General features: G+C 32.3%; 1 protein-coding gene across 6 annotated transcripts in view; it reads right to left on the bottom strand.

Moving 5' to 3' along the window:
• Positions 1 to 4,891: 4,891 nt before the first annotated feature.
• The window catches only part of LOC140439295 (uncharacterized), a 106,515-nt gene continuing 96,311 nt past the window's right edge, over positions 4,892 to 15,095 (bottom strand). For all 6 annotated transcript variants that reach the window (XM_072529118.1, XM_072529117.1, XM_072529121.1 and 3 more), the window contains 3 exons: positions 13,786 to 13,915; positions 11,515 to 11,697; positions 4,892 to 11,283 (listed from right to left, as the gene is read on the bottom strand). In XM_072529118.1, coding sequence (XP_072385219.1) covers positions 11,191 to 11,283; positions 11,515 to 11,697; positions 13,786 to 13,915 — 406 coding nt within the window. In that variant the 3' untranslated portion in view covers positions 4,892 to 11,190. The remainder of the gene's footprint in view (positions 11,284 to 11,514; positions 11,698 to 13,785; positions 13,916 to 15,095) is intronic.

Consider the following 15,095-nt stretch of genomic DNA (forward strand, 5'->3'; position numbering starts at 1 on the left):
AACGAGTCGACTATGAAAAATACAGTTATATTTCAGTATATACTTAACCTTTTTTTACTGAACGTTATTCATTTTAGAGAATACAGTTATATCTTTAAATATAATTGACAAAAGATAAGTTAATATAATTGAAAGGGTGATATTTGTGTTTGGACCCATTTTTCTCAAAGGTAATATTATTTTTATACATTTATTTTTGGTATATAGAGTTATAAGTAAAGATATACCCATTTTTCTTAAAAGTATAACGTTAAAAGTAAATATTATGTTCTGATAGAAAGTTACTTTCTTAGTTGTAACTTTCTTTTAGATAATATATCATAAAATAGAAGCAATGTAGTGTGCGTAAAAAGTAGTTTTGTGAAATATAACCTTATTGTTTAAAGATATTTTGTTATATTTGAATTACCTTTTTTTTGTATTGGTAAATTATTTTAACTTATATATTATTATAACTTAATAACAGCCGTACAAATCGTATTTTTGAATCGAAAACAACAAAGTGGGTGATGGAACATTTTGTCAAGGAAAATTTAGAAAATTCTCCTGTTGTTAAGTTCTTATTTAGATCGAAAAAATACGGATTTTTTGTATAAAGATTATTATTTTAGATTTTATTAATAATAGAGACCCATCTGAAGAAAATCTTCAGCAGCCCTATTATGATAAATGATGACACATGTTTCAATGGAAATAATAATTTTTTGGGTAAGATAAAATACAAAGATACACTGCTTTAAAGTTACTAAAAATGTAAATATTATAAGTGGTATTATTCTTATTTTTAGAAACTCAATTATCTAAAAAGGCATGGTCTCCTGGTGGCAGTCTTGGTGGCTCAGGCATGGTAACCTGTATTTTAACCTGATGATGGAACAGTTGTTCCGAAAACGTTCGTGCTTTTAATGTTGCCCTTTTAAGGGTTTTTATAAAATAAAATATACCCACATACAAAGACTAACCTCTTTTTGTTATACGTGGTATACAGCCAGCTGCAGGAATTATTTTCCTTGTGGATTTTGGTAGGAAAAAACTTCGGCAGCCTGCAACGTGGCAACAGGCAGACTCAAAGAGATTGCGAAATGGCGGAGAAGCCTATTTATCTACCAGAATTGTTAAAAATGCACACGGCACAAAAACCAAATCCAAAATATTACAGCCAGCTAAAACCCTTTTACCACCCTGAGAAACAAAATATTTAAAAAATACTGCTCACCACTATTTTGCCCATAAAATCAATAACTCATAAATTTTTTGTCTCTGGACATGGACAGAGTGAAGGGGATAGTGTCCACGCTATGATAGAGAAACAGATAAAAAAATATAAAAAATCAAGTCCAATATACGTACCTGACCAATATGGGTGCATTATTCGGACAGCTAAAAAAACTGGAAGTCCATATATAAAGTACATGAAATGGGTTTTAATGACGTGTTTTATCTTAAAGCTTTGTGTGCAGACTTACACCTTACTATTCCCAAAAATTTTAAAAGATCTGATGTGAGGATCTTGATGTTAGATCGCAACAATCCTACTATTCTTTATTATAAATCATCTTTTAATCAAGCAGAATGTGATCAAGTGGGAATTGTGCGTTCTAGGCGTGAAATTAATATCAATAATATTGCTTTAAAGAAAAACAATCGTTATTATTGTTGCTTTATGTTTCATATTGTGTTGTGTAATGGATACGAACTAGTTACGTAGTTTTTTTTATGTTTTATTAAATAGTTTTATTAAATAATATTGATCTAATGGTATTTTTAATAATACTTTACCAATACAATTTATAAAATGTATCTTTATGAGCAAAATCAATTTCTTCAAAAGATAATATTTCTTTATTCAAGAGGGTTATATCTAAGTTTTTTTTCTAAACCTGATATCTTATAAAAACAAAAATTTGTCAGAGCGATTAAAAGATCAGAAATCTATCATACTCAATCATTAAATCCTACAATATCAATAAACACTGCACAATATAAATAAAATAAATTGATGAGAATTTTAAAACCTCTCTACTGAAAAAGTGAAAATTCTTAGATGTAACCCTCTTCTTCCAAATGAACGACATATTTATAGACTACAAGGCAGCCTACGACTCTTTGAATAGAAGAGGAATGTTCAAAGCAATGAAAGAGCTAGGAATAGCAAATCAGTTGGTAATTTTATCAAAACTAACTCTTAAAAAAGGTAAATGTAGAGAACGAATTCAGGGGGAAATGTCTGAACTTTTTAAAACAAATAACGGGCTGCGCCAGGGAGACCCTCTCTCCTGTATACTGTTCAATCTGGATCTAGAAAAAGTAATACGTATGTCACAAATCATAACCACTGGTTCATTATACAAGAGGTATCAGGTAGAACTCTAGTTTCTTTCATCAAGTCCTCGTAGACACTGTCTCAGGACCAGCAACTTCATGCGGAGTCGTACGTTGCCATTTTATCATATCCACTGGTAACTTTAACATCCTAATATATAAGACTAAATAATGTAAACTAAATTGTAACCTATAACTTTTAACGGGTTTTTACCCAGATAGTTAGTGGCTCAAAACAGGTGCACCTAGACACTGATGATGGAATATGGATTCCGAAAACGTTTTGTCTTCATGACATCAACTACTCGATATTTTTTGGTTTAGATGGCAGCTCAGAAAAATCCCACAGAACAAAGTAGCTGTTCTGTAACTGCGTCAACTGATCTTTGTCTCTGTCATATCATTTCGTTCTTTTAAAATGGATAGATTCTTATTGTTATTCTTAGTTTTTGCGGCATTTTTTACCTACAAGAAGTTTTTTGTTACCTTTTTCTCTAGGCTTTCTACTTTTTCCCATAGCAACTTAATACTTTCCTTTAGGATTTGATTTTTGCTTCTTAACTCACAAATCAGTTCATTTAGCAGATGAATGATCGTATTTTCCATGTCATCCCCACTATTTAAGGTTATCTGAGAATCACAACAAATCACACGCGTTTCATCTAAAATTTGAAGTTTTCCAGTCCAATCACGTGCCGTGCATGATTATGGAACGCTTTTCCACACTTTACACATATTATTGTGCTTATTTTCATATTTCTGCAACAAGTAAACTGGGTTTTTCTCTTTTGCTGTCGCGAAATTCTTACCGGACGCCTTATTTTTTGGGAGAATGGAGGCTTGAATGCTGTATGCCGGAGGTAAAGGGCACTATGTCACAAATTTGTAATTTTACAGGAGAAGCGTTTTAAGTTTATTTTTGTGTTTGTTTATTCACAGGATGTATGTTAATACACATTATGTCACAAACCCTTGTCTAATTTATTCTTCAGATTATTATCTTTCAAAATTGTATTATTTAAAACACATATTGTGATAATAAACTTGATTTATTTTTAATAAAAAAAAAATTAAAACACAATGTAGTGGACATAGTGCTGTTTACCTCTTCAAGATCTTTTGGGTCATAGTACTAGATGTATACTAAAATGCATTATACAAGGTTAAACTTTAATTTGTTTCTCCTTCATGACAAACATTACAGGGTAAAGTGTAAAACTTAATATTTGTTTACATTTAACGACCGGATACTGTTAGAATACTAAATGAAACATAATGTATATCCCTCATGCATCAAAAACTTCTTCTTCATCATCTTCTGGGTAATCACTAGCGTTGTTAGATGTAGGTAATTTTTTATAAAATTGATGACATACAGATGGTAAATATGGTAGTAGTGATATCAAGTCATCGAACTTTTGGCGAGAAATCGGTAATAAGTCATTAGTGATAGGCAGTAGAACTTCTGGCCATGTAATTTTTTCACTTTTTCGAAATCGTATCATATCAAGTTGTTTGAAATTTATCATCAAAAGAAGTTTTAAAAAATAGCTTTCCTATAGCCTCTCGACGAACTTGAAGATGAACACAGGCAGACATTAATACACGTTGTTTTTCAGTGTCAAGTTTTCTTAAGACAAAAGGAGCTTCTTTTCGGACAGATAATGAGTTGAATTGCTTGAAGTCCTCACATTTCATATTGTGTACAGTGTATTTAGTAGTTGTTGTCCCTTTAAACCATGGCCCTTTAACAAAAACTTGTGATCTATTTGCGGGAATTTGTGGGAAGGTCTTCAAAATCCAGAAATATGCCGTTACAATAAACGTATTTTTATTTTGATCATAACAGTTTGACCATTTTAATAAATACGAAGTCATTTTTTTTCTGTCACGAGCTGCTTTACTTTCATCCCACATCATGTAGTGTACTGAAGAGTCGAAGGAATCATAAATCGTGAAATTTAATGTCCACAATTTTCTCTTATAAAAACTGATCTTAGAAGTGCTTACCTACACCTTTGTAATCAAAGCTGATGATACTGCAATGTACACAGAGGTATAGGGTTTCATGTCCACATGGTGCCCTCTGTCTCTAAATAAAATGTGACATGATACTTTTTTTAAAGTGCTTATCTTCGTTATTTTATAACGTAGGACATAGTGCTTTATACCTCTGTGTGGAGAATTAAAAGTTCATTATAACTGCAGTTTAATCTCAATATTGACAAAAATGGACATAGTGCCCTTTACCTCCGGCATACAGAATGATTGATTTTTTTTTATGCTTACGAGATATTGAGGGTTGATAACTGGAAGAGAGCAGCCAAGGAAAGGGATGCTTGGGGCGGATGCTGGGGAGACAAAGACCCGACTTGGAGCTGTAGCGCCATTGGAGAGAGTGAGAGAGAGAATTATATTGCCATTACTTATAAATGTGGTAAAGTAAAAGTGACATCATCTTGGAAATTATCTTCTTATTTATTCCTGCTAATACGTTTACTCCTTAAAGTTCGTTTTAATATTTCTCTCACGCGTCTACAATCTATTTTAACAACAAAATAAAAACAAGTCATTTTAAAATCAAATTACTCTATTTACATAATTTACACATACAAATAAAACTTGTACAAATTGTAGTGTTTTTAACAGAAATTATTCTAATACAAAGTGATTGTCACTTCTCTCGAAACAAACATATTTATGTATAAAACAATTATATATCTCGAAATATACAAAAGCACTATTTGCTGAAACTTTTGTTTATATTACTTCAAATTAAAATTAAATAAATGTATGGGCCTAATACAAAAATAAACAAAATATACAAACCTAAAAGTTACAAAAATAAAACAAGGACTTTGTCCCTTAAAACTTACATTATTATTTTTTAATTCTAGTAAGGTAATATTGCACGGCAATGCTTAAGTTCCTGTATACCAAAAATGACGTATTCATCTAATAATATGACCATAAATTAACAACGTGTGAATACCATGAAGACAGTGATGAAAATGTAATACAAGCTTGATAACTTCATTTTTGGTAACAAAAAAGTACTCAAATATATAAAATCTCCTAGAAAAATCCGTGTTTAACAATGGCATTCAAAAACCAGTTCTATGTACACTGTTCACATAAGGGTCTAAAATATAGAGAAATAAATAGTCTATATACATTCTTTAATAGTTAGAAAACAACAACAGCAAGATGCTCCACAAGTTGCTCAATATTATTGTTAACAATACGGTTCAAAATACGGAAAGAAAAATTTGTAGAGATCGCTAACAACTCCACTAACAATACATGGGACGATAATATTAACTTTTACAAAAGGTTATGGAATAAAATAGGTATGTAGCTCGACAACATACGTACAGCTGCTTAACAGATCTTAATAATTTTTATTCTCTAAAAATATTACTAGAGTTAGATAAAGTTTCGATTATAAAAATTGCTCTCGATAGATATCGCTATCAGTATCATCAAAAAATAGTTTATCCTTTTTAAGTTAAATTTTTATATAAAAAGAAAAACAAATTAATTTTGTGTAAAAATAAAAACAAAAATGATTACGCTCTGGAGATGATTCGAAACTGTACATTCCGAGCATAATTGCGCTTTGACACACTAACTTAACGTAAGATGCTTTATAATAAATAATAATATAATTGCAGTGCTATAATAAATTACTAGTAACTGTGTTTTTGCTAATTTCTCTAATTTACTCGGAACTACAAGTAAAAAACTTCCGGTTTCATTATGTTTCCCTTAATAACCTTTAATGCTAAATCTAAATCCGCCATCAGATTTTCTGTATAGGTTGCAATTATTTTTTAAATTTGTACTTGAAGATCACAATGAAGATTCACAATGTCACAGAAATCAAAAAAAATATGTAGACCATACCAGAAACATAGTCACTTATTATAAAAGAGGTGAATAAGAAGAAGATAAATGTACAATTAGGTCACGAGAACCGAATTTTGCTTTAAAAATATTAAGAAACACAAACGCTACTGCACTTAGAATAAGAAATGAGTTACATGAAATACAGAACTTACGGGAATATATTGTATTATAGGTAATGAAATATTGGTTAGAAGGTTGGAAAAAATGACATATTAGTTATAGAGCAACGACCATTGTAGACCTTCTGATAAAAGACTTTTAAGAGGATATGAACTAAGACATAGGTACTTCCTTTATACATTCTAAATAAACCTTTCACAGAAGAGAAGAGAGAGGAAAAACGGATGAGTTAAGCTTCAAAGACTGCTATTTACAAATTATATTAAATCTTTATCAGAATCAGATAATTATCGTTATAGTAGAAGTGGAACTGACAAGCAATAGACATACTTAAGTTCAACAAAGATGCATACTTTCACCACTCTTATTCAACGCCTACAGAGAGAAATCCTGTTACAAGAGGCTTTATCTCAAGTTACTGATGCTGTCAATTACGCTTATATTTGTAAACGGCATGGAAGAGTTAAAAGTATATATACAACACGTGCAAAAGTTATGAATTAGATGAACCTGAAGAAAAAATAGGATGATATTCTCTAAACATCAGAAATTTTAGATAATCTGGCCATCAACGACACAATTGCCTAAAGAGGAACAACATACGAAACATGTTTTACTAATATGTAGTTAAATATAATGGTAAGTAAAAGAGAAGAGTGGAGAACTCATGGGGAGGACTTTGTCTAAGAGTGTATACAAACAAACTGAAGAAAAAAATAAAAAATAATAGAGTAAATAGGGTCGTAATAATAAAGTCGTAATCTGAGTTATGCAGAAAATTACACATGGATAGAAAATATTAAAGTTCTAAATACAGCTATAAATCATACAGGAAAGGTGAACAAATATATAAAAGAAGAATAAAAGCAAATTTAGGACCGTGTGCGCCAACATGAGCCAAAAAAGCTAGATGTGGATTTTAAGAAAAATACTTTACTAATAACGTGGATTGACCAAGTTTCCGATGAGATATTGCGTTCAGATTGAGTGCACATAGATTTCTTACTCGTGTTGTGAGTCAGCGTAAACTTATTTGGGGCATATCTTGAGTGGATCAAGATATTCTCCCCATATATTTATATTCACCGGCAAGATTGGAAGTAGAAGGGAACCAGAAAGGAAATTATACGTCTGGCTTAGAAACATGTGAAGTTGGTATGAATTCGCAGATGTTGAGTCCATTTTGAGTAGAGAAATATTAGAATAATTTATTGAGACAACAACTGAAAGGAAAGTGGACGATGTGAAGCATATGGCATAATAAGAAAATTAGAAAAACTTACATAGAAGTAAGAACTTCTTGTGTTAAATTTGGATAAACTTTGAATAAATGTTTTAAATTATTTTTTAATAAATAATATACCATTATACACAAGCAGTTTTTACCTGTATGTAAGTTTTTTAAACTATGGTTATGGTATACAGCCAACCACTGGGATTTTCCCCTTTTGCTTTAAAATTAGGCAACTTTTCACTTTATCACTAGTGAGAGAGAAGAAATAATTATAATATAAAGGAAGAAAAAGTAAGATCAAACCCAAGAAGATACAGAATATGCTAGAGGATAGGGTTTGGTTGCAGCTCATTAAAGTTCTTTTTAAGTTCAGTAAAACAGTTAAAATAGTGATGATTTTCAATGTGTTGCCTGTTTGCAATTATTGATGTTAGAAAATATAGAGCTACAAGCTAGAGATAATTGGACCAAAATATTAATTAAAAAAAAATCGATTGTTTAGTTTTGTGTGGTTAATTCTCTCTTTTTAAAATAAGTGCTGCTAGAACTTCAAGAGATACAAAAAAACATTACGGATTTCGATTCAGCATAACAAGTGATCTTCTTATTCTTCACTAGAAGCAGTTCTGCTTCTTCGTGGGCGGATTGATACCTCCATCTTTTATGTGGTCAGGCGACTTTAACTTCTTCAAGAAAAAATACATTATAATTTGAAATAGTATATATGTATGTACAAAGAAAATGCATTTTATTCCTCTTGCTTAGCAACCCGATATATGCATAATTTTGAAATAACTGCTTCAAATTGCTTATTTCGATATAAAAACTTTTGTAAACGTTAATATTCTTGCCATTTAGACAGTAGCCCGTACATATTTACAAAACAAAAAATTGCTTCTCAATAAAATATATAAAAAAAACCTTACTGTAGTAACATTTTTGGACAATGTGATTATTCATCAATGTCCAGGAAAGATAAAAGAAAATAACAAAACTAGAGAACCAGTTGAAAGCTGTAAAATAACCGTGAAACGTAGTAGATTGTGGAGGATATAAGATATATTAAACAACTTGCAGATTGATCTAAAATAGGGACTAATAATATCCAATAAGTTACGTACGGAAAACATTCAACATATTTATTCACAAAAAGACTACGACAGTATTTCTTATTTGGTCCCTAAATGTTGTATAATTATTGTATATCAACATACTTTACCGTATAGAAGTAAAAGTTGCATAATATCTTAAAACTGCAAGGCAAAAAAATTAACTGTACGGTGTATAAAGAAATTGTGTGCAATGCAGTTTGCTTATAGGCCAGAGAGTAAGAAATAAACAATCCAGAATAATTTCCTTTTGTCTATTTAATATATATATATATATATATATATATATATATATATATATATATATATATATATATATATATATATATTAGAGATGTTTCAAAACTTTACTAACCTTGTAAATACGCATACCCGAAAAAAGAATGGATCCTAAAAACATTAACTATTTTAATTTCATACTGAATCCAATATAAAGTATTAAAAACGACTGTTAGAAGAAAAACAATAAAAATAAAAAGTAGTTTGACTCTGTCTTGCTATGAGAACACACTGCGGACAATTAAATGTATTCAGTAATGTCGGATTGCACAGTTTAGTTCGTAGACTTACGTCACCAAATGATTGAATCGTATTCATGAAATTTTGTAAGACCAATACCTTAGTTTACCTAAATTATTAAGATTTTTTGGAATATTTTGAAAAAATAGAAAATACACGATCTGCTATGTCAATGTTTTAAACTTTGGAAATCTGGTAGGTTTGTATATGCTCTCATTCAGCTACTTTAAGACAGTACAAATGTTCTAATAACTAAGGTAAGAAAGAGAAGAGTAGAATGGAACGATCATATAAGCCGAATGACAATAAATAAAGTAGTAAAGACGACAAGAGACGGATCTCCAATAGGAAGACGATCAGTGAGAATTGGGAAAACCATGCAAACGATGGAACGACAACTTACCGGAGGCACATGTCTATATAATAAGAAGAGAGAAGTCTAAAATATAACAAATGATTCCCCCTTGAGGCTATATAAGTAATACTTATTCATAATGAAATTTATTCCCAAATGTGCTCGTAAATCACCAATAATTTGTTGTTATAAAATACTAATCCACGTAACATTTTCATATGCTATGTTATCACATCTCAATTATTAATGAGTAATATAGTAATACTTAATGTTCACGTATCAGATATGTCCAAGATAATAAGAGAAGTGAACTCATGCCAAGTGAGTGCTGTCAATAAAAGCCAGGTAATGCCCGAGTCGACAAATTTGACGATTCTAGCAAATTCTATCCACAATGGAATGAGTGAAAGCGAGTATCCAGAGCTTTAAATCTGGATTCCCTTGGCTAAGGAATGGTAACCCCCTACGGAAGAGTCCCCGGTCCACCAGGTTAAGGTTATGCAGAAGGCTAAAAACCTGCTCATGTAAAAAGAGAGCTGTTACGAAAGTTCGACAAATGTATACCGGACAGATTTCCCGGTGGCGAGTTACGCAAAACGACAAGGATACGAATACTATTGTAAAGATCATCGAATAGAGGCTGGCCGAAAATAGACCACGAAGCCTCACTAGAAAGCGTTGATTACAGAGTGTCGAGAATAATGTAAGGATTCTGGGAGTTTGGAATTGGCAGAATGGAATGGAACGCAATTGTTGAATAGGCCAAAACCTGCAGAAGTTGTAGCGCTAGAGGAAGAAGAATAAGGGAGACTGCAACTTGACAGCACTTTATCCAACATCATATAACGTTTTAGATGGCTTGTCGACCGTGATGGAAGCTTATTCGTGCAAAATTAAAGTATTTAAGAGAGAGCAAACATCATCTTATATTTTATTCGCATCTAACGACCTTCAGTCTAAGATTGAACTTTACAAGTGATTAGTAATGTGCGTGAATCGAATGTCGAACAAAAGGTCGATCTTACGATGATTTTCCAGGAGGAACTAAATCTGTTCTTTGGCATGCATCAACTAATTGAAATAATGTGTCTACAAACAGATAAGTACCTTTCGACTCTAAACTCAAAAGAGCCTAGTGATTAAAATTTCTGCAAAATGTTATTGAAAAGTTCAGCAAAGGAAGAAAGAAAGCATAAAATCTTGAACTTCTAGATTTAGAAAATATAAATAAAAAAGTTCAGTGTTGCAATAACGAAACACTGTCTAAAAAATAAAAAAAGTTCAAAAATATAAAGGAAATCAAATAGAAAAGCTTAATAGTCTCATAAAAAATGCGAAAAAATCATCTGAACATAATATAGTTACAAATCTAAAAAATTGGTAGACACTAAAAGCGTCACTTGCGAATCGCTAAAATAAGTAAACTCCTCTTGACTATTTGTTTCTTTCTCTGGTCTTGCGCATATATAATGAATGTGTATGGAATGTGTATAAAACTCATTTTGATAAAAATGGCACTATAAACAGTCGTATACCAACATACAAAAGTGTTTTACGTTTAAACTACATTATTTACATAAGATAATCCTAATTGAATATTGCAACAATTGTATACAAAGGTCTTAGTTCATCCATTTGCGGCAGTTCGGAGCGCCACACATGCAGGAAATCTTGTTTTGGTCGTCTTCGAATTCGAATTTGTAATCATAAGCCAGCTAAAAGGAAAAAAAATTGTAAAAATGAAACATAAAACATGCTATCTTTGTTTATTTTCAAACTAGATTATTGAATTTTGCATTGAATTACACGCTAATACAACCGTAAAGGTATGATTTGTACAATAATATGACCTATTTTCTTTATGGTTTATTCAAAAACTATTAAGACATGTTTATCATTTTAGAATTTTTTTTTGTGTAGAAACCTTTATCATAAGTATAACTTACCTCCTCTCCTCTCATAATTCTTCTCTTTGAGAAAATAATAATTTTTACGTCACGTTCTACTTCCACGGTTTCAGCTACACAATTGGGATTACAAGAGTGATTTATATATCTCGCTAAGCCACCACTCAACGTAGCGTCCACCACTCTGTTTTCATCTAGTCTAAACATGTATATACCTCGATTCTAAAATAAAGTTCAATTGTTAATAAAAACTATTTTTTATGGACAACGTAAATCATTGACCCAGGTGCAATTTTATGTGCAATTATAATGGATAAAGAAAACTATATTAAATATTGGTACAATTAATAATTATGAAAATCTAAATTCTAAATTCCACTCCGGAAATCGTTTTCAAAAAGAGGATATTTGAAAATAGTGAGCTGTTATTACATATATCCAATAATCTTTTGGCGGTTATTTTTTTCCAAAATTGATGGGTGGCTTACTTGGCCTCGATCTTGTAGGCAAATATCCATACTTTTAGTTGAAAATTCTGAAAGTGGTGTTTTACCCTCAGGATGATATCAAATTCTGATTGTTATATGTGTTTATGTAAAATGTGTGTGTACTATTCTTCTTATTATTATGTCGTCTCCTTTAGAAGGTTGGCGATAAAAATTGTAGGTTTGGAAACAGCTGCATGAAAGATTTCTGCGGATGAGCGGTCAAACCATCTGCTCAGGTCTTTAAGCCACGAGTTCTGGTGTCTTCCAACTGATCTTTTACCTGGTACTTTACCATTCAATATGATTTGGCGTAATTCATATCCTTCACCTCTTAACACATGACCCAAGTATTGTATTTTCCTCTTTTTGATTATGCTTAGTAATTCTTTTTGTTTACTCATGCGCCAAAGTATCTCACTGTTGGTTACTTCTTCTTCTTCAGTGCCTTATCCGGTCCGGATGTTGGCGATCATCAAGGCTATCATGGTTTTGTTGACTGCTCTGCGAAACAGCTCCGCCGAGGTCATCCCAAACCATTGTCGGAGAGTTTTCAACCACGAGATACGACGGCGTCCCGGTCCTCTTCTGCCAAATACTTTACTCTGCATAACGAGTTGAAGAATTCGATATTTTTCTTCGTTCCGCATCACGTGGCCGAGGTACTCAAGCTTACATTGTTTAATTAAATTAAGCACTTCTTTTTCTTTTGTCATGCGCTGTAGGACCTCAACGTTGGTGACATGGTCCACATAAGATATTTTTAGTATCCTTCTGTATATACGCATCTCGAAGGCTTCGATTCGTTTTTCAGTGGATTGCGTCAGTGTCCAGGCTTCAACTCCATATAGTAACACTGGAGGAACGTAGCACCTCACTATCCGCATCTTGGTTCCCAAACTGAGATCACTGCAGCACAGCAAGGATTTCAACTTAATAAATGTAGACCGTGCCATTTCAATTCTGGATCTAATCTCTTGAGCGTAGCCCCATTGTACGTTGAGGGTAGTTCCGAGGTAAGTGAATCTGTCGACTCACTGGTGTTGGTTACATCAGAAGTTTATTCGATGCCTCTAGGGCGTGAAACCAAATGGAGAAAACACATCATCTACATATCTCCACCATACTGTGGGTTGTAGGTAATGTTGATACATAATATTTTGTTTGAATTCCTCCATGAATATATGTATATGCTAATGATTTAAATAAGGATGAGCCCATGACTAATCCAAAATTTTATTTGTAAAAATCATTATCTAGTTGAAAACAACTGTCGCCTTTGCAAAATGTTAGTGGCTAGTAACTTGACTCTTATTATGTTTTAAGTTTTCTCCAATAGCACATTAGCACAAACTATAAACTTCTTGGTAAATAAAGTTTGGCTTCATAGAGGTAATTAACAAGGTTTTGGAATTGATCTGACGAGCTAAGGACATTTTGTAGGTTTCCACACAGAATCCGCTGAACCATGGAAGGCCATTCTCGCTGGTAAGCGCTTTTCGTTCAACCAAAAGGCCATTATGGCTGTAGATGACTACTGTGTAAAATTTCAAAATGAGAAAAATACAGAGAAAATAACGGAATTGGAATAACGCCAAATAAAATGTATTGATATCATAGATCGTGATAAAACCTATTTGAGCTCATTTTTGGGAAAGAATATTAAGATAATTTGGAATATTACCTAGTTACAAAATCACTAAGCTGGCGTGAAATAGTACATTTTAGAAGCCGTGGCATGGTCTAGATTGTAAATTTTTCCCTCCCGATGCCTATTTCTCACAATAAATAAATATATTTCCCTATTTATTAACGTGGTACTTACTTTTGCTTCATATTGTTTTTCTCTGCATTCAGCCAGTTCGGTTCTTATAATTTCCCCAATATATTCAATAACCATAGTGTGTTTTTCTAAGTCTCTAGCAGCATATAGACCCAATCCTTGAATTTTCGATCTAAAATAATAAAATATTTAAGATATGATGACAGTGATTATTTAGATTTTTATATATATGTAGGATACCAAATAACATATATTATTATTTGGTATCCTACTATGTTTTTTTAACTATTTCTTTATCTGGACATCCCTGGACTGTAGACTAAACAAATAACACTCCAGACGAAAGTTAAGAGATTTTTAATTACCAAATAACCTTCGTGATTCAAACCAATTCTTAAGTACCGATCATAAAAGCCAAACTACTGTGGCTAAATGGGGCTTTTCTATACGGGGAGTCGAATCTCAAAGGGCAATCGATATTCAGCGTTCAAAAGATAATGTGTTGGGATAATTTTAGCGACGAATCTTTAAGACGTAAATGACAGCGGTCATACAAAAGTGTTGACGGAATTGTCCACCATGATTTAGTTCCAATTTAGGTAGAACTTTCAATGTATACTTAAAAAAAAGCTAAATGCATAGGTTGATCTCCCCTAGTTTTGCAAGTTCCATCTTGGATCAGTGACATCAGCAGAGGTGTGCCTCAATGTTGACGCGTAAGAGCGAAGGTGCGTGATTAAATATGTGCTAAAAAACAATTTTATACCCCAAAAGAAATACATGCCGATTTAACACTGACAGTAGGGGCATGTACTGTAAGAGAAACATGTAAAGATGAACGTGGCGAAGGTCCCTCAAAGTCCACCATATCATTCTAAATGAGCAGAGGACGCATTGAGTCAAATTGTGGAGGAAATCAGCTTTTTATTTCATGTAGTTCAAAACCTTACATCCAAAATTTTAGCTATGAAGAAACTAACAGCAAGTTGGGTTCCTCGAATGTTTTCAGTTGATCAGAAGTATAACAGAGAGGACATTTGTCAATGATTTTGGACACTATTCACAGAGATAAGAACTTTATTGATCGTAAAACATGAGTACACCAAAATGACCCAGAGTTAAAAATTCAGAGCAAACATTGCAAGCATGAGGGTTCATTCCCACTTCGCAAGTTCTGAGCTATAGCGCCAGATAAGGTTGTGGCCACAATATTCTGGGAGGCACAAGTTATATTGCTGATTATTTAGAATAGAATAAGGATCTATTACAAGCTCATACTATGAGTATCTAATACCAAAATTACATGAAGTCCTAAAAGAAAAGAGACGAAAAGTTGGGGAAAAACATGCTCC

This window comes from Diabrotica undecimpunctata, chromosome 4 (assembly GCF_040954645.1).
Source record: "Diabrotica undecimpunctata isolate CICGRU chromosome 4, icDiaUnde3, whole genome shotgun sequence".
In the NCBI taxonomy this organism is placed as follows: Eukaryota; Metazoa; Arthropoda; class Insecta; order Coleoptera; family Chrysomelidae; genus Diabrotica; species Diabrotica undecimpunctata.